The 19642-nt window shown below is 42.3% G+C and overlaps 1 protein-coding gene across 2 annotated transcripts in view; it reads right to left on the bottom strand.

The window, feature by feature from the left end:
• Positions 1-4154: 4154 nt before the first annotated feature.
• ADNP (activity dependent neuroprotector homeobox) overlaps positions 4155-19642 on the bottom strand; it is a 32120-nt gene continuing 16632 nt past the window's right edge. For both annotated transcript variants that reach the window (XM_053926307.2, XM_071221735.1), the window contains exons 2-4: positions 14980-15092; positions 13149-13241; positions 4155-8307 (exon numbers count right to left, since the gene is read on the bottom strand). In XM_053926307.2, coding sequence (XP_053782282.1) covers positions 5197-8307; positions 13149-13241; positions 14980-15087 — 3312 coding nt within the window. In that variant the 5' untranslated portion in view covers positions 15088-15092 and the 3' untranslated portion in view covers positions 4155-5196. The remainder of the gene's footprint in view (positions 8308-13148; positions 13242-14979; positions 15093-19642) is intronic.

Below are 19642 nucleotides of genomic sequence, written 5' to 3'. Positions count from 1 at the left end.
GGGGCCACATCAGCCTGGCCGTTGCCTTCGAAGGGCCCAATGTAATTTTAGGGCTGTATAAATGTAACTACTGCTTAACAGTTAAGCGAGAGCTCAGTGCTGCTGCTGGGTAGAAGCAAGGTATTGGGCCAGATAAAACAAGGTGGAAGGCTGGATTTGGCTCGCGGGCCTTGTGTTTGCCACCTGTGACTCAGAGTTGGGTACCACTGGCTTGCTTTAGGTAACAACACAAGCCACACTGAGACGGACCTGAGGCTCATGGGCCACGGAGAAGGTCTCATTTTGATTAGTGTGTTCTGAACCCCTCTGATTTTCCTTTTTTAAAAAAAATAGGAAACATGTTTAGAAACATTTCATATATATATTTTAAAGATTTTATTTATTTTTAGAGAGAGGGGACAGGAGGGAGAAAGGGAGAGAAACATCGATGTGAGACACATAGATGGGTTGCCTCTTGTATGTGCCCCAACCTGGGACCAAACTCACAACCCAGGTGCATGTGGTGACCTTTCACTTTTCGGGACAACGCCCAACTGAGCCACACCGGCCAGGGCTCATTTTCCTTTTTAACAAACAGAGCAAGACTCAGGCTCACAGACCTCAGCAAGCAATTAGAGGTGGCAAAAATTTAGTATCAATGTTTGGCTTCCCCAGTATTTCTTTTTATGGACAAGGGCTTTTGCTACATGCCAAATTATACTGGTTGTTGCCCCCTGCCCCTTTTTTTGTAGAGACAGTTTCCTTTTCAAAAAGGTGAGTTGAACTGTACTAAGTACATAAAGCAGTTCCTAGACAGACAGGGCCAAAATGATGAAGACGGCACCACGAACAAGTGTCCTTTGGAAATGCTGTCAGGGAAAGTATGTGTTGGTTTAGAGATGGGGGCTCGTGTGTCTTTGCATTCACAGCTGACAGCCCTTCTTTCGAGGCTAGTCTTCAGCCAGGACCAGGGCTGCGTGGTGTGGCTGGGAGTCCTGGTGCCTGGACTCGGAGAGCCTGGGTCCCAGTGAGCCGCTCTGCACCTTCGTGTCCAGACACCTGGCGCTAATGCTCCCTTTACAGGACTTTTCTCTGGGGCGGGGCAGGGCGGGGCTGCACTGTTTTGAGAACTCAAATTACCTTGGAATCTAGTGCCCCGTGGCTAGTTCCAGAACACTTCCGTGATGTTCAGGGAGGACGTGAGTAAATATGTACTCAGGATGTGTCTGGAGCTTCAGGTGTCTTTAGGAACAATGTTGCATTCCCAGGGAAGGTGTAGTCACGCTGCTGGCCTGGCTGTCCTGTCCTTGGAGGACAGGGCTCCAAGTTCGAGCCTCTGGGCTCTGTCTTCCCAGAGAAGCCCACAGAGTTGTGCTGATATACGCAGCCACCAGCAGGTTATGCTGCGGTCTCCAAGGCAGGGTCTTTGAATTTCTAGACGCCCAGGTGTCTGCTTGCCTTACAAGTGGCACACACTCTGCCTCAGGCTAGATGGAGCTGAGACAGAGCTGCCATTAGGGATGTCAGAAAAGCCTTTTCTTCCAGCCGCTTGCTTGATCAATTTCGAAAAGGTGAACAATTTGCTTATTAGGATATCTGTTTTGCTTCATTTAGCAATGGGACAATAAAGGCACAATATTTTTGTTGCAAAAACCACTTTGGGTCAAAATGGCTGTACATCTAAGACCTGATGGTGTACTGGGGAGCCGGGGGAGGGGTTGGTTTGTATCTCAGATGCACAAACACTGTGTTCTGAACACACGCACATCTGCCACAACTCATTTAAATAGAACCAAGGATTCTGCCCTTTACTGTTCCTAGGGCATCTGTCCTAGAAATGACTATGGACCTCCCTTCCTGGGCCCTTGGGGGGAGCACTGTGAAACCACGAATGAAGGGTTCAGGACCCGCAGTCCTCGCCTTGTGTGCTTGCTTTGCACCCAGTCCCCACGAGATTCAAGTTATAGTGAGTGCGAGTGGGGTCAGCTAATGGGAAGCAGCAGGATGCAAACAGCTACCAAAGGGTGACCCTCTTTTGGTGCAAGTTTGGATGTTTTCAAGCTAATCTTCCAGTGGTGGCTGGTAGATGGCCTTGTTTTTACTTTCTAATTTGACTGTTGAGTTTATCGCAGCTGAAATAGTCCTTTTCTAGAACACCGTATGGTGGCCAACTGATAGTTGCAATAGCATTTCACAGTAGTGGGAGCTGCTGCCGCCTTTTATTGCCAGTCTTCTGGGGGTTTATGTTTTTACATGACACATTGGTGAAACATGCCTGCAGCCGGTGCCAACCCGATGAGCAGACAGGGTGGGTAAGAAACGAGGGTCACAATGGGCAGAAAAGTCCACTGCTGAGGGGAGGGGCAGAAGGCTCACCTGATGCCCAGTATACTTAATGTCCTGTTAAACTTCCTTAGTAAAGAATGGACTTCCCATTACTCAGCCTAAGTGGTTCTCAAGCTTTAGTGGCAGGATCACCTAGAGATGATTTGGGGCCCCACCTGGAGGGTCTGGTGCTGGCAGCCTACAATGGAGGTAGAGGAAGCACCCATGGGGCAATGCTCACTTGGCAAGGGCCATTTTAATGGCTTGTAGTGAAGTGTTTCAGATGGGGCACTCGCCTGTCTTTGCTTGACCATTCTCAGACCTGGCACCATCTGTTCCCTTCTGAAGTAGTGCAGTTTTACAAACAGGCAGGCGTGTGGACCACACACAACCACAGGGCGGAAAGAGGCAGATACTCTGCAGCTTGGATCTCAGAGAGGGACAAAGACAGTGCTCTGGTGTGCTGGGAAGGGAGAGAAATCAAGTGCGCCAGTCGGACTCTGCAGTCACAGCCACAAGAAATTTGAAGGGCAACAAGTTCCCCGGAATTGTTTTTCCTCGTTAAAAAGAACATCTACAGAATTGCTCAAATTCCAGTTATATTCTCTAATTACCCAGCAGGTAGCAGCTTGCCACAGCTTTTATTTTCAGATCATTCCAAAAGCAAACAGTAGCAACAGCTTTCTTTTAATAAAATGGCTTTTATTGAGACACTTTTAGGGCTTCTGCAACATTTCCATTAGGTCCACTTCTCAGGTGGCTAAACTTTTCTGAATGTTGACAAGGTCCACTCCCACCACCTCAGCAAGGAAGCATTCACAGGTTTCTGCCCCCCACCCCCGGCTATTTTGCACACCCCTCATTAGTACTCCTTGTAAGACTAAAAAGCCCAGGCCCAATTCTTCCCACCTGTTTATTAGGCAGAGCAATTTCAAAACAAATGTGAGATGGCTTAAATTCAGCTGGTGCCACTATCCTTCCCAATGCTGTTTTGATTTGGCATTTGGGGACAATCTGTCCTAAATATTAGCTGGTGTCCACACAACTTACAACCTAACGGTAAAGGACTTTAGCCTCATGCCAACCCCGAACAGCCTTAAGATTCCCTCATGCTTTCTCCTGTACCGAGTAGCATGACGTTTTAGGAAGAGGTTGCTTGAATTTCTACTCAGGCAACAAAAGCATTCACAAGATGATGAATCTTTTGGAGTCTTAGACATTATGGAAACCATCCACGTCAGAACTCTCAGTTTAGGCCAGTGTCCCCGCATGGATCGGAGGGTCCCATCACTGTTACAATTGCTGAAAGTGTTGGCTAATACTGCCTCCTTGTAACTTACTGTTCTTTAGTATTAGTTGCTCTTGGGAATCCTTGCATAGTAAATACACCAGCTCCTTCCATCTTGAAAGCCCTCCAAAAGTGTGATCTCCAAAGCCTTTTTCTTCATAGCAAGATGGTCAAGAGAGTTTGTGTAACAGTAGTTTACCTGTTTTAGTACAATTGTTCCCGTAAGGTGAAAAATAACATTCACTTCATTTAGAAGAAAGGACACCAGGGCATTAAGATTCTGCTTGCAAACTAATGTCAACTTCTGTCCTCATCCCTTTATCATCGAGACATTTACAAACATAAGCAGGTTCCTGCTCCTTAACAAAAGGGGAACTAAAAACCCAAGGATGTTTATTTTAGCAGTTAAAAAGGAAAAAAGACAAAACCAAAAGAATGTTAACAGGTGCCACGAAAGCATTCTTTATGCCAATGGCAGACCATGTCTTCCATAGGTGTCCTCGATGGCTGGGCACAAGACAGAACCATGGACACAGAACTGTAATGTGTAATAAAGCGAATATTTACATTAAGCACAATACAGCAATTTATTTAGATGCTTAAAATGAATACAAAGGGAAATAAAGATCACAAAATTATACATACTACAACAGTGTGCCATATATTAGATGGTATAAATGAATACACCAGGCGGTGTTTAACTAAAGAGAAAACTAAATACCCAAAATGCAGCACACATTGGCTTGCTGCTTCAACACAACACACTTTCTCATACAGATCTAAAAGGTGTCAAAATTAGTAGCTGCAAAGTCAATTCTTGCATGTGATTTTAGCTTAAAAGATTTCAGAAAACATCCTGAAATACCGGTTTTTGTTTGTCAGCTGTAATGTCAAGAATATTCAGAACAAGAAAAAATCTATAATACAAGAGAGTCCAGATATATATCTTACGTGGCTGGCCTCTGTTGCAAGATTGTACAAGGTTATGTGCAAAAACTAAGTCTGTTCAAAAGTCCATACTAGCGTCATTTCAGGCTTTGCTAGGTAAACTAGATACAGCGTTTATTACACAGCAAGGGCAACACTAAAAAAAAACCTATGATGGGTACACAATAACAATATCATAAGCATCACTTGAATAGGTCTAAAAGACTGTACAAATATACATTTCAACTATTCAGAATGAATACATGAAAAAAACCAAATTTCCCCGAAGTCTACTATACACATCGGACTGGTAGCTTGTATGTTGGCCCTACGCTACCATGTGAATCAGGAGAACACGTCTTAAGGACATCCAACCGTTTTACAGAGGGCAAGAAATGTTGAGAAGGCAGATAAAATAAACCTTTTGCTTTTCCTCGTGTGCATATGTGAGCCACCAGCTTATTGGTTTTTCACATTAAGTTACTGTGTCACAGCAAGTTCTGAAGCAAGATCACGTGGCACAGAAATTGCCACTGGCTGCAGTGGCCACAGGTCCGTACAGCCTGATGACCCAGCACTCAGAAGGCAGTACCAGTTGGAGTAGTTTTGCAGTCAGTCATACTCGGAGAACTGAGCTCCAGGCTGCAGCATGTCTCTGATGCCAGAGGACCTGACACTTAGGCCTGCTGGCTGCTCAGTTTAACTCCAGTTAAGCTGCCGTGCATCGGCTCAGCCACGCCATCCGCCATGTTCTCAAACTGCTCCCCGTCCTCACTATCAATTGTGCTATTCTGCCACTCAATCTGTGGGTTGGATAAGCGCTCATCATTTTCAGATGCATTCTTCCACTGTGACTGGTCCTTGGACCAAAATCCTTCAACTTTTCCATAGGAACTATTCTTCCATTTCAACTGCTCTCTGTCACCTTGCATGGTAGCCTTTTTTTTGGCAGCTGGCTTACTGCTCCTTGCATCTTCACTCTGGGAAGACTCATCGGACCAGGTTCCTGGTTTCACTTCACATGTGTTGTCTTCAAAGTCTGACACCTGCTGGGAACCAGGGCCACTCTCAGATGGAGAAGCACCGTCTTTCCACTCCACAACATCATCTTGGTCAACCTCACTATCAGAAGCTTCATGCATTAGTTTGGCTGGTTCCTCAGTCAAGTGAAGAGTTTCGTACTTGGAACCATCTCCCTCTTTTTGGTTTAGCTTCTCCTCAGATTCGAAAGCATCCTCAGAAATTACCTTCGGTATGTGCTCCTCTGGATTATCATTAGAGATTTTAGGCTCAACTTCAAAAACAGGGTCAAAAGGGCTACCACTTCCATTGGATTCTTCTTCCAAATTTTCAAAACTGTCTGAGGAACTGTCATCTTCTTTCCCAAGGTTGAGCTTCTTGTCAGCAGTTTTACTAGCATTGACTCTGGAATCCTTCTCATCGTGATTTTCGAATAGCCACTCAGCATCAAAATCCATCTCGTGCTTAACTTTGTTTAATTCTTTCATGTTGAAGCCCAGTAACACACCAGGCTTGTACTTCTCACAGTCTCGGACACACTTCTTCCTCTTGTTACTGAAATGGGAAGCAATGTCACTTTTCCACAACCATAAACTGGCTGCCAGTTTCTCAATCTCTCTCCTGGTGGGATAGGGCTGCTTGTTGAAATACTTTGTTAGGAAGCTTTTCCTGGCTTCATAGGAATCATCTTCATGACCCTTGGGGTCTAAAGCTAAAACAACAGGTTCCTCGGGCTTCTCTTCAAAGAAGCCAGGTGAGTCGCTATCATCTTCTAACTTTCGCTTTTTCAGCAAGGGAAATTCCATTTGTTCGTAAGTGCGCTTCACAGGTGCCAGTCCTGGTGACTGATTGAGCCGAGATGGTGCATTTGTCTTGTCCTGGCCATTCTGGGTCTTTCCCACGCCCCTGCAGTGAACCAGATGCAGAGTGATAGTGGAGGCGGTCATGTTGCTGGTATACACACCAAGGCAATGGATGCATTTGTAGGTGAGCTTTTTCTCCACTGGATGAACTGTCTGAATAACTTGGTGCCTCTCTCGTAAGTGATGTGCAAGTGCGTCAGATATGGGTCCTTTTAGGATTGAAAAGCAAAGAGGGCAAAGGGTTTTCCCGACATCTTTTTTATAGGGCACCGCAGCTTGAGGTGAACTTTTAACAGGGATATCTGCTTTTTCCTGAACTTTTGGCTGTGGCTTTGGAGGGATTGGAGGGTTGTTTTGGGCATGATAAGCAACAGATTCAGCTGGGGCATCCCTCAGGTTGTACGTGGTTACAAGGAGATGAATGTTAGTGTGACTACCCTGCTGCAATGTCAAATCAAAACTCAAGGTAGAATCTGTTTTAGGTCCCATCTCCTCATCAATGTGAACCATCCTCATGTGCGCTGCCATCTTCTCCACGTCATTGAATGTTGACCGGCAGTACGGACAAGACAGACCGTGGATTAACATATGGTTGAGAAGAGTATCTGTGGGCAAGTAGCGATTACAGTAGAGGCATTTGCTGGTAAAATTGTGTATTTTCATAATGTAGTTGGCTACTGCCGGGACTTTCTCAGCTTTATGTTCTTTTTCGAAGTGCACACTATAGACGTTTTCAGGAAAAAGCTCATTGCAGATTGTACATATTTTCCACTTTTGGGTCGAGGAAGTATTGGCGGGGGGCGGGCCCGTGGCAGCAGCAGTAGGTTTGGAAGTGGACTGACCTAATACTCTGGATGCCTGTGGCTGGGGGAGGGAAGGCGACTTCAGTTGGCCTGACGAGAGAGAAGAGGCATTAGCAGACTGCAGGGAGTATCGTGCCGGTGCCTGGGACCTCTGCTCCGACCCAAGCCCGTAAGCCCTTCCATTTCCACTTGGGAGTAACTGCTTCACAGACTGAGACTGCTGAGGGATAGAAACGGGGGCACTGCCACCCAGACCCAGTCTCATCGACTGACCGACGCCGTAGCCCTGGCCTACAGATTTGACGCTGTAATTGTTCTGCTGCAGGTGAACATTGGACATTATGTTGACTCCTGTAGAATTTAAGTTAGGCTTTGGTATTGAGAGTCGATTCACCATCTGCTGTGAAGGCAAAGACCGGACATTTCCAGAAGCAAGGGGACCAATTCTTGACTGGAGTCCCACGCCCTTCTTATCTTGAGGTTTTGGAGCAATTAGCATCAGAGGTTTGGATCTGGGAACTACCACATTTGTGTGCCCAATCATGGCAGTGACCTGGTAGCCTATGCGTTCATGGTCTTCGATGACATGTTGTACCAAAGCTTCGTAGGACTTTGGCATGAAAAGGCATCGCTTGCAGTGAATACTACCCTCTTCCCGGGCATTTGAGCCTAAGGGGACAGCACCATTGAGCGATTTTTCACCTGCCTTTGCTATGTAAGGTGCTGCCACATGCTGAAAATGTTCCCTGTAAATGTGCTTCCTAACTATTTCATAAAGAGGATCTCGGTAAGTGCACTTCTTACAGTAATAAACAGCTTGCTCTACACTGTCAGCCTGCTTAGGTTTAAGGCCATCATTTTTGCTTTTATCTTTGAAAGTGCTGAGGCTGCTACTCGGTGCGCTGACGTTTGGAGCATGGAATATTTTAATGTGTGTTTCCAAAGTCTTTTTGTCTGCATTGAAGGTACAGTAGGGGCAATTAAGGAGAATCCTATTTTCAAAGTCTTCACTGTGGACATTCCGAAAATGACTTTTGTAGGCAGAGAAGAATTTCGAAGAAAATGGACAAGCGCTGCAGCAAAAAGGTTTTGTCCGATAGTCCTAAAGAAAAGACAAGAACTGGAATCAGAATGCCATTCAGATAGGCAGTAGCATTCAGACATTCCCTATTCCTAATAGATACTTATTTTTAGAACCGAAGCTCTCTAAAGCATTGATTTTTTCTTTTGCAAATAAATTCATGAAATATACTCAAGTGAGAAAGCTGTTTTAAACTAAGTGCTTTTGAGTCCCACAGTGTAAATAAAAAACTCAATTCTAAGTTCTTCCTCAGAGCTTAGAAAAGACCAGAGTCACATCTGCTGACCGGTTTCAGACACACCAAAGACAAATGGCTTCAAGATAAACATTCGACAGTTAGAAATGACGAGAACAAACTATGTGCAATCACTTTCCCTCTGTGAGTCAGTATAGCTTCAGATTTAATATACAGTAGAATTCAAAGCCCAGAGTGTTGCAGGACAATCAGGCAACAGAATATGAAGATACAGCTTTGATTCTTCCCATCATGGAAATGTTCTCACACAGAAAAGGCCCATCTTCAAAACTCTCAACCATTTTCCCTGTGACGGAAGTCCAGGGTAGTATTCAGATTTCAGTGCCGATCCAAACACTGATTTGAAAAGCAGGCTTTCTTCTGCAAGCCGCGCTGTTCCTTCCTAACCAAGAGCAGCTCTAACCTTTTCAAAGAAGTAACGAAGCTGACAGCTTCTTTGACTCAAATTAAGAATTTAAATAAAAAATACCTTACAGACTGAGAGGAGCCCATGGTGCTGCAAAAAGCCAGAAGCACTGGTATCAAAGAGCAACTTCCAGAACTCTGCTCATTATCAACATTCGTGTAGTTGGTCCTTCGATGAGGACAGGTGAAACACAAGGTCGGCCAGAGATGATCTTTTCTCCCTGGAAACCTACTTTTAGATACTGGTTTCAATCAAAATGAAATACTTTGCTTTTCCTTAAATCTCAACCTTTAGTGTTAGAATATGAAGATCTGGGATTCATAAAACTGAGCAATGTGTCCCACTTGGAGGCTTTTTTATACTAATCCTGTTGGTTAATACCCTTTTCTGGGGAATTAATAAAACAGAACCAAACAAATTTGGTTCTATCAAATACTATCAAATTTCTGAGGAAAAATTTAAAAGTACTAATTCCCCGACAAGTGTGTTCCAATAGATAAACAGATCAATAATCCAGAATTATAATCGCTACTGAAATAGGTAATGGTAAAGTTTGAAATGACAGTCACTTCTCCCTACGGAATAGGAAATGCTACCCATTAACTTCCTCTATGTTTGTCATAGCTTCACCTAACAATACTTGGTAACGCTACTGCCTTGCACTCAGTTTTTAACTCCAATTTGTAAAAATTTTAAGTCATACCTCTCTGTCACTGCTATCTTATTAAGCCACCAACCCCTGCCTCCCACAGAGGTAGGTGACATCAACATAAATAAGAAAACTTAAATGGAAGAATGAGCCTGGTTCTCCCTTCTAAAAAAAAAACCAAGGCTTGCAACACAGAAAAATGATGGATAACCTAGATGACCAGAATGTTGGAGGAATTTTAGAAACAGAAGTAGTCCTTTGGGGGGAGCAGGGGAGTGCTAGCATACAATGAGCTTCAGAATTTTTAAGTAACAAAATTTCTAACTTTTAAACTTGAAGTTTTAGTTCAATGACAAAAAGACACAGAGTTCTTCTTTTCCCTACCACTTAAGAAAATGTGAAATACAGTCATGTGTCACTTTAAGAACAGATACATGTCCTGAGAAATACATCATTAAGTCATTTCGTCGTGCGAACATCCCAAACCTAGATGGTACATACAGCCTACTACACACCTGAGCTATGTGGTATAGCCTGTTGCTCCTTGGCTACAAAAATCTTCACAAGTTATTGTAATGAATACTATAGACAATCGTAACAGAATGGTTAAGTACTGTGTATCTAAACCTACAAAAGGTACAATAAAAATATGCTATAAAAGATAGAAAAATGGCACACCTATACAGAGAGAGCACTTACTGTGAATGGAGAGCAAGGACTGGAAGTTGCTCTGGATAACTCAGTGAGTGAGTGAGTGATGAGTAAATGTGAAGGCCTAGGACATTCCTATCTACTACTGTAGACCTTAAAATCACTATGCATGCTGCCTACACTAAACTCATGGGGGGGGAAAACTTAAAAAAAAAAAAAAAAAGGGTTTTATTTTTTAGAGAGGTGAAAGGAGGGAGGGAGAAAGAGAGAAACATCGTGTGGTTGCCTCCCGCACACCCCTTACTGGGGACCTGGCCCGCAACCCAGGCACGTGCCTTAGACTGGGGATCGAACCTGTGACCCTTTTGATTTGCGGGTCAGCACTCAATCCACCAAGCCACACCAGCCAGAGCATCTTTAAATAATTTAATCTTAGCTTACTATAACTTTTACTTCAGATAATAGCTGTATTAAAAGTTATTTTTTTATTTATATCCTTATTCTATAAGCTTTTTGCCATTAAAAAAATCTTTAAAACCTCCAAATCTTGTGCATTGGAAGGTCTGGTCTTCCAATGCCTGGGGCTGTCTTGTCATCTCTGAGGTAACAATTCTTTCTTCTCCAGAAGGTTTCACTCTTTTCAGAAATGTCCATGGTGGTTTTCCTTGGATTGTTTTTTTTCATTACAGACTTGCTTGTTAGCAGATACTGCACCGTGAACATTCCTCTCTACTATGAGAACCTTTCTGTGTTGGGGTCCATGTCTTCAAACTTTTTAAGGAGCTTATTGAGGGTTGTTTTTCTTCTGCAGTTTCATTTTCTCTTGCCTTTGCTTCAGCCATGTGGTCCTGTTTCAGTCCTAACGACTCCCCATTAGTCAGTTCCCCAGGAACCACCTGTAGGAGCTCCTCCATGTCACCCTTATCCAGACCCAGGTGACAGTTGGTTGCCATCTTAACCAAAGCCTGATTGATTTTTGCAACCTCTTCGTCCTTGGCAAATCCTTTGAAGTCATGGACAAACCTCTTGAGTGTCTTCTTCCAGATGCCTTACATGCATTCCTAGGTGACATCACCATAGTCATAGATATTATAATCCTTCTAGAATTTCATTAGTGTCTTCCCAGAGTTTTTCTTGTTGCAACAATAGCCCGGGCAAAGGTTCATGGCTTTAAAAGCTGCTGTAACTCCTTCATTCACTGGCTGGATCAAAGAGGTGGTGGTGTTTGCATGGAGAAATACTACTATGATATTGGGGTGAAGATCACCAATAAAAGGAGGATGTCCAGGAGCATTACCAACAATAAGCAAAATGTTGAAAAGACATGTTATTCTCCAAATTGTACTTCTCCATTTTGCTACTGTAGCCATTCAGGAGGGCATCTTGGAAGAGGAGCTGCGTCATCTGTGACTTCCATTTTCCTGCAGTGCACTGGTACTATGTGCTTACTGATATGGGTGAAGGCCCTGGGGTTCTCACTGTGCCATCACAAAGGTTTCCATCTGCAGCCTGCAGCACTGCCCCCAAGCAAGACTGTTATCCCGTCCTTAAAAGCCTTGAAACCGGACACTGATTTGGCCTTCTTATGGGTTAAAGTCCTTTCAGTAATCCTTTTCTAGAGTGGGGAGGTTTCATTCATATAGATTATTTGCTCTGGCAAGTAATTTTCCTCTACAATCAGCTTACCTAGAGTCTCCAAAAATTTTCCAGCTGCCCTCACATCAGCACTACCAGACTTACCACTCACTCACTTTCACATTCTGTAACGAATAATGATTCATTCTTGAATCCTTTAAACCACCCAGAGCTAGCAGTATATGCAACATCATAGTTGGGTCTAGCGTTTTCTTTCACCATCACAAACATTTTGCTTTGGCCATGACTGTCAAGGTGTTGAGAGGTATATGCTTCTGTGTCTGGTCATTAAGTTTCTCCATGCCTGATACAGGGCCTTCATGAAATCTTTGTTAATCTCGTTGCCTTTAATGAAACAGTTTCTTCAACAACTTCTGTCACTTTGTTCTTATTCTTCAAGACTGTAGCTATGGTAGAATGGGACGTGCCTGACTGCCGAGCAATAACCACCACTGGTTTTCCACCTTTGTAGTCCTTAATCACTCTTTTATTTCCAGGTTAATATCTCGACATGGCCTCTCACTGTCAACACTAGCAGTGGATTGGGTATGCTCAGGGGGCATGATGAACTAAACAAACAAGATTAAATCAAGCACAATAATGATGCAATCAAGAGATGCGGTAAATAGATGCATGAAGCCGTTTCTGGCATAACAAAACGATGTTTTATGGCAAACTTAAAAAAAAAAAAGTTGGGCAGGGGGGAGTGGGGAGGGGACAGTGAGGAGAGGGGTTTACAGGAACTACTATAAAGGACACATGGACAAAATCCAGGGGGAGGGTGGAGGTGGGGGAGGGAGGGGGAGAAAAGGCACACAACTGTAATTGAATAACAATACAAAGTTAAAATTAAAAAAAAAAAGTTAAGTAGAAAGAATATATTCTCAAATAACATGAAAAGTGTAAGAGTAAACATAAGCCAGTAACAGTTTATTACCATTATCAAATACTATGCACTGTACGTAACTGCATGTGTTACACTTCCGTACGACCAGCAGCGGTCTGTTTACACCAGCATCAGCACTAACACAGAGCAACACGTCGCACCACTGTCTTACCGCTGCAACGTCACTAGGCTGTAACAGGTGTTTCTCAGTCCTGCCATCACCTTTCGGGATCACCACTGTTCAGTCCATTATTGACAAAAACGCCATTATGTGGCGCATGACTGGAATCATTTCAACATCTCCCACTTTAGGTCCCCTACAAACAATTCATTACTATGAAAGGTCTCGAGCTGAAAGATGAGTACCTGTGCCACTTACCTGATTTTTTGTAAGAGAAGGGTCCCACAGTCCTACATCCTCCCATGTAGTGTTTTTCAAATAAAAGTCATTAGGTTCAAACTGTTTAAAATCCTAGAAAACAGTGAAAGAAGTTTACAAAAACATAGTGGTATCAACTCTACCTCTATCTTACTTATACATCCTTTCCCTTAACTGGGGCTGGAGTGATATACTGGGAAATCAACCCCATCAAGAACTAAACCAGGAGTCACAAAGCTCTTAGGAAATACAAAAAGGCACGTGGAAGTTGTATTGAAAATTTTATCACCAAAACATTCCCCTAATGGTCTTGACAGGTTTCCAAGGAAAATGTGGAAGTTCTCATTAAAAAAAATTTAGCCACATTTTAATACCAAAGCACCCTTCATTGGGGTGTTGTAACTTCTCAGTGGCAGTATTAGAATGGAGTGTAATGTTTGCTTATAGCACTACAGATATGATATCCTGGTATTGGGGGCGGGGTAGGGAAGATTGGACGAGGAAGAAAACTCAAGATTTCTGAACACTAAAAGGAAGAAAGGAAGCTTTTCAAAGGAAATATTATTATATTTTATACTCTTATGTAAAAACTTAATGGCCTGCTTCCCCCAGGCTAGGAAGATAAAAAGTATTAGGGTATAATTCCCCTTTCCCCTAAGAGGTTCACAGTGTGGGAAAATCAAGTGCATATCAATTCCAGGACATGTAATTGGTGTTAATCATGGGAGGGAAAAAAAGTCAAATGCAGTATAGAAAAGGTACCTTATTATTTTCATTATTTATTCTTAGGAAGATGGCCCCCTGAATGTGATATAAATGGACTGTTTCATCAGGCAGATCTACCTGAACTCGGAGGGGTTGGAAGGGGAGTGGAGTGACCTTCCGTGCTGGGGACAACATAATTAGAGAAGCTTCAGTCTACATGACAAATCCCTAGACTATTGGTGGGAATCAGGAGAAGACCACCTGTTGAATAAAGGAAATTGCTTTTTTATTTTCAATTCCATCCAAACATTTGCTGAGTGCCTATTTTGTGCCTAGCACTGCTGGGGATATATGGATGGACAAGGTAGTCCTGGTCCCTGACCAGCTGGAACTTAAAGTCTAGTGGGAAAAATGTCTTTAAACATTTCTTTTCAATCAGAGGCTTTGTTGACCAACTAAGTGTAAGACCCGCAGCAATGAGATCTGGAAAAGGAGGAACCAATGCACTGGCTATTTCACAGGGCTGTTATACATAAAGCTCATAGAATAAAAGGCTAGAAAAACAGTTTGTAAAGTCCAAACTGCTACACAAGGGGAAGACAATAGTCTATGATGGGTCAAAGGGGCCAACAAATGCTCAAACCCTACAGAGAGAGACGACGAGCACCCAAACCACCGTGCCTCAGCAATCAGAAGGCCAACCAGAACACTCAGGTGTTGTCAGGATGGGGACAGGCTCTGGAGTCCCAAAGACAGACCCTGCTACAGGCTTAACTGTGAGGTGGACCTATTTCCTTACAGCTTCTTCATTTGTAAATTGGAGGTAAGATTTCTACATCCCGCTAGGGGTTGTTTTAAGGATTTGAATTTAGAGACAATTTTAAAGCACCTAGTGAAATGTCTGACATACATATGTCCTCAATGGTAACTGCTTTTGCCTCAGGATGCAAAGATGAAAAGCCCTTTTTAGCGAGAAGGGAGTAAGGCTAATTGAGAAAGCTCTGGTGAAGCTAATGCTGAGGTTCAAAATCCGAGTCATACCTAAGAGTTCACCATCCGGCTGCTGACACAAAGTAATGGATCAGAAGCTGAGTTATGTTAAAATTAAAAATGGCATGCTACTTACTTCTATGTGTTCTTTACAGTATTCCAACCCAATGTCACTAAGTATTTTTTTCACAGTTTTCCGGGCTTTTCTTAAACTGCCAAGATTGTTGACAGGAAGTTGGAACATAGTTTCTATTGGAAAAAAAAATTTAAGTCAAGTCAAAAACATGTACAACTTGTAATATTTACTAATTCCACTGATGGTAGGATCAAAAACCCTGGCCCAGTCTGGCAAAAAAAGGTGAGTAGATATAGCCTCATCTAGCATGTTCTGAACACTTAGGGCAGGCAGGCAAAGTAAGTGCTCTGATCTTCCCTATTTTTAACGACATTTTTTTTTTGTTATAGATTGACTATGAATCTAACCTATCACAATTCTGATTAAACTTTTGGTGATGGACTTCCAAAGGTGAGAATTAGGTTAATAATACCAATGGATTATTTTAAAATCAAGTGTGAGTGCCTTTTCCCCTTGTGATATTGAATCTCTGAAAATAGAAAATGCTCACCATTTCAGCATCATTAACCACATAATTTTGAGTGCTGGGGAAAAAAGCTTTTGTCGTCTGGGAATTGTCCTACACATTGCTATGGTATTCTTGAAACATTCGTAGAAGTTTCTGTATACTACTTGAACAAAAGACACTAATAATTGTGTGTAACTTCTCCCTCAGCCAGCCGACTGTCTGTACCTGGACAAAAGCACTCACTTATGGTCACAGAATGAAAGCCGAGATGGGGAAAAGTTGGGCACTCAGCGTCAGAGCAAATAATGGTTAACTGTTGTGTGACTTTAGGGGATTCTTTTGAAAAATTAAAAGCCCACATGTGTGTGAGGGAATTGAAAAATTATTTAAATGACATAACATCAAAAGAAAATTTAGATCCACTTTCCCAAGTTCCTTAAAAACAAAGGTTAAGATAATAAAATCAGCATAACTTGGGTGGTTGAGAATGTCTTCCAATGAGATCATAAATGTTTCTTTATAAAATACAGTAACAATTTATCACCAATTTAATAATCTGAATCGATTTTGTAGGACAAAGTAGTTCTAAAAACCAAAAACAAAGGCAAAAAACAAAAGCATGAAAAAATAAAACCATACATGCAAACCTACTTTTCTAATTAATATAGGTGGTTACTCTATAACAACACTACCATTTGTAAACCACAATCATAAAGTCAACTAATCCAAATGTCGTATCATGTTACCTCATTTATTATTCTAACCCAAAAGTCAATGTTAACTATGAAAAATGGAACAAAAAAAAAAAAAAGGGTGAAGCCTACCAAAACAGTAACTTCTAGAAATTCTGAACCTTCTAAGTTACCAGAACTTAGAAGTCTCAAAATATTCTCTATGAAGAACCAAAATTGAGTTCAAAAGAGAAATGTTATTTCACTGAGAAAAACTTATCAGCTATCTCACCTTCAAGATGGGACTCCTACTCCTTATGAGCATGACTGTGGTATTGTCGGCACTCTCTGCCATCCAATAATTTGTATAGCTAAGAGCAGACTTAGAAGTCACTTCTGATAAAATTTAATGTGCATTCAAGGCCAAATCTATACCTTATGGAAATCTGATTGCTAAAGAGAGATCTTTTTTCTCTAGTCATTTCATAAACTCTGTGGGCCAAAAGCCAGCAGTTCTTTTAGAACTTCCCAAATTAATTCTACTTCACTTTGGGGCAGAGACATGCCCAGCAGGCAGCCATTACTGGTTTCTTCTGCTTCCTGGATAAGCAACTCAACATCTCAGCAAAACAAATACACAAAGATTTGGAAATGTTGCCACAACTGAAGCCACAAGTCTATACAGAAAACACGCAAGGGATATCATATTGTAGCTCAGGATAAAGGAAAACCCACTCTCCAATGGTTAACACTAGGCATTCTAAGTGCCCACCCACAGCTAACAAAGAAGTTTGAAGACATCCAAAAGAAGCACCTCACTGTATGGTAGGTATCCAACTTATCCACCCACCTTTGTTATAGAGAAAGTGTTATGTTCATAAGGATGCTCTGTTACAAAAACCTATAAAAAGTGACATATCTACATAGAGTAAGTCTCAAGTTTACTTACTTAGGCTGAATTAAATAGGCTTATAAATAAAATAGTGACACTGTGTATTGGAAAATGCTGCACAAAAAATGGTCTTTTGGTCTATGATTAGTAACTAGGAGGAACCCAAGTTAAAAGTTTACACTGAAAGATGTAGAATATTCTGAGTTAAGATTATAGTTGTCTTCATGATATTTCTAATAATCCTGGGAATTCTATCCTCTGCCCCTTTCCCTAGATGGATGTGTCCTCTATGTATTTGCTCACAGAGGCCATTTTCCAAGATTTTGTTCATTTGGAGGTAGAATAGCACATTCATATGCTAGCATCCTCAAAAGCATTTACAATGATTCTTCTGTTTTTTTTCTTTTTGCTTTAAATTAAACACTTTTTGCCCTGGCTAGTGTGCAGTTGCTTGGGCGTTGTCCTGCAGACTGGAGGTCACGGGTCTTGTCCCCAGTCAGGGTACATGCAGGGGGCAACTGATTGATGTTTCTCTCCCCCTCCCTGGCCCCTCCCCAACCACTGAAAGAAAAAAATTTAAAATTGAACACCTTCCTCAATATACAGAACAGGCACAGTACAGGAATATAAGCAATTAGAAGGCTTTCCCCTACTCCTCCGGCTATGCAGGTCCCCTTCCCAGAAGGGGGCCACCATTACTATTTCTTGTGTATATGCCCTGAGTTTTTTCTATGTCTATAAAAGCCAAAGGGTCCTTGAAAGAAAGCCTCCAATGAACTCTATCAGTTAATGTCAATTGCTATGGGTGATAAGGACTTAAGGGCCCAGTATATATTTTCCCAGCCTCCTGCTTGCTGTTAAGAGACATCTTCAAATCAACAGCTGGCTCCCAGGTTTGTTAATGTCATCTATTTGATTTCTTATTTAAATACTTTTATAAGGATTATCCCCGGCCTCCTCCCCACCCCTCAAAAGCCCTTTGAATTAGAAATCTAAACAAGGTGCCCATACCTTGGTGATTGAAGGGTAGGAACAGAGTAAATAGGAAATTCATTGCCTGAGATTAAGGGAGGTTTCTTCTCTTTTGAATAGAAAGCTAAAAACAATTTTACAGTCAGCACTCTAAGGGAGGAAGATGTCTTACAATATTGTCAAAAATTTGTGTACAGGTGGGTTTTGAAAGAAACAGAGAGATAGGCTTATATTCCCTCCAGACTCGTGCCCAGTAGCTTGATAATCCTTTCTCTTGAGCCACCTCGACTATCAGAATGGCCGTTTTCGCAAAGTCAGCACCTCTATCCCAATACCAATAAGCACTCCCTTTAGCCAAACCATAAATCTCTCGGCTCATGGCATAAAAAAGGAAAACTATCTAATGGAACGATACCATTGTTCATCATTTTTGGGGCACCTACACTTTGCCAGTCAATGTAACTAGGAATAGAGAGAGTAATAGGACACAGTTCTTACCAATTCTATGGGAGGAATTGAGAGCACACAGTGGTCATAAGGTCATTGGAGTAAAGAAGATACTTGTTTCACCTGCCCAACTTCCTCTTGGTACCACTCCCGCCACTTCTGATGTATAGGCACTTAGGAGGCCCTTTGTGGAGAGCAGATGGTACATGACTCAGGTTGACCAGTTAGGGTAGTCTATCTCTGTAGACACTGATTAGTACAGAGTCGGACATGTGCCTCAAAGAGGACGGACAGTGGTGCTGAAAAGCAAGAGTCAGGACCTGCCACTACACAGAGGAAGAAGAGGGAGGGAAAGATTCCTGCTGGCACTGCTTAAGGTCCTCAATCTACCTGGTGCCTGAAAGCCAGTCCTACCATCCCAACTTTTCGAAATAAGCAAACACATTATAATTTTCGCTTAAGCTTTGGTTCGTATCATTTGTAACCAAAAGTCTTGGTAGCCCCAAAGTGGGACGCAGAATAGAAAGTGAGTAAAAGAGGGAAGATGGGGAATTTTGCGCAAAATAATTATACTTGTGAACTGGTCTAAAGGCAGAATAGGAGTTTGCCAAGATGTAGTTATTCTGAAAGATGCTTTGACCGCTGGTTTCATTAATCAAAAACACTACACAGGAAAACATTTTCTAAATTCTAAGAATTTGGGGAATGCTCAATGACCTATTAATAGCAGAGATAACATTTACAATTGTTTTATAGACAACTGAAGGTAAGAAGCTTTTGGGTAAACATATAACACCCGATGAACGAGACTTAAATTTATGTTTTCAGAAAGACTTGAATTTATTGTTGAATGAATAACTGAGTCCCACTCGAATACCCCTTTACTCCAACTACCAAGAAGGTAAATAAGGGCAGGCAGAGCCTGTCTCATGAGGAAATATTTATAGGCTGGTTCTTGGCAGAAGGATGATGATACATCAGTGATTGTGGACTTTACTGAAGCAAAGAGGTCATTAACTGGGGAGCATAATTATAATCACTTATGAAAACATAGCTCTGCCAAAAGGCTTGTATCTAGGCAGGTGCATCAGGAGCTCCTAGGTCAGGAAGATGAAGGGAAACCCCACACACGACCGTACACTAGTTTAGCAGGCTCAAGGCAAGGCCTGAAGGACCCGGCGCACGAAGACTCAGTGGGGCTGCTCTCTGTATGGTAGTCCCTCTGCAAAGCCA

Source organism: Desmodus rotundus, chromosome 6 (assembly GCF_022682495.2).
Source record: "Desmodus rotundus isolate HL8 chromosome 6, HLdesRot8A.1, whole genome shotgun sequence".
Classification (NCBI taxonomy): Eukaryota; Metazoa; Chordata; class Mammalia; order Chiroptera; family Phyllostomidae; genus Desmodus; species Desmodus rotundus.
Note: the sequence above shows the minus strand (reverse complement) of the source record. Positions and strands in the feature narration are given on the sequence as shown.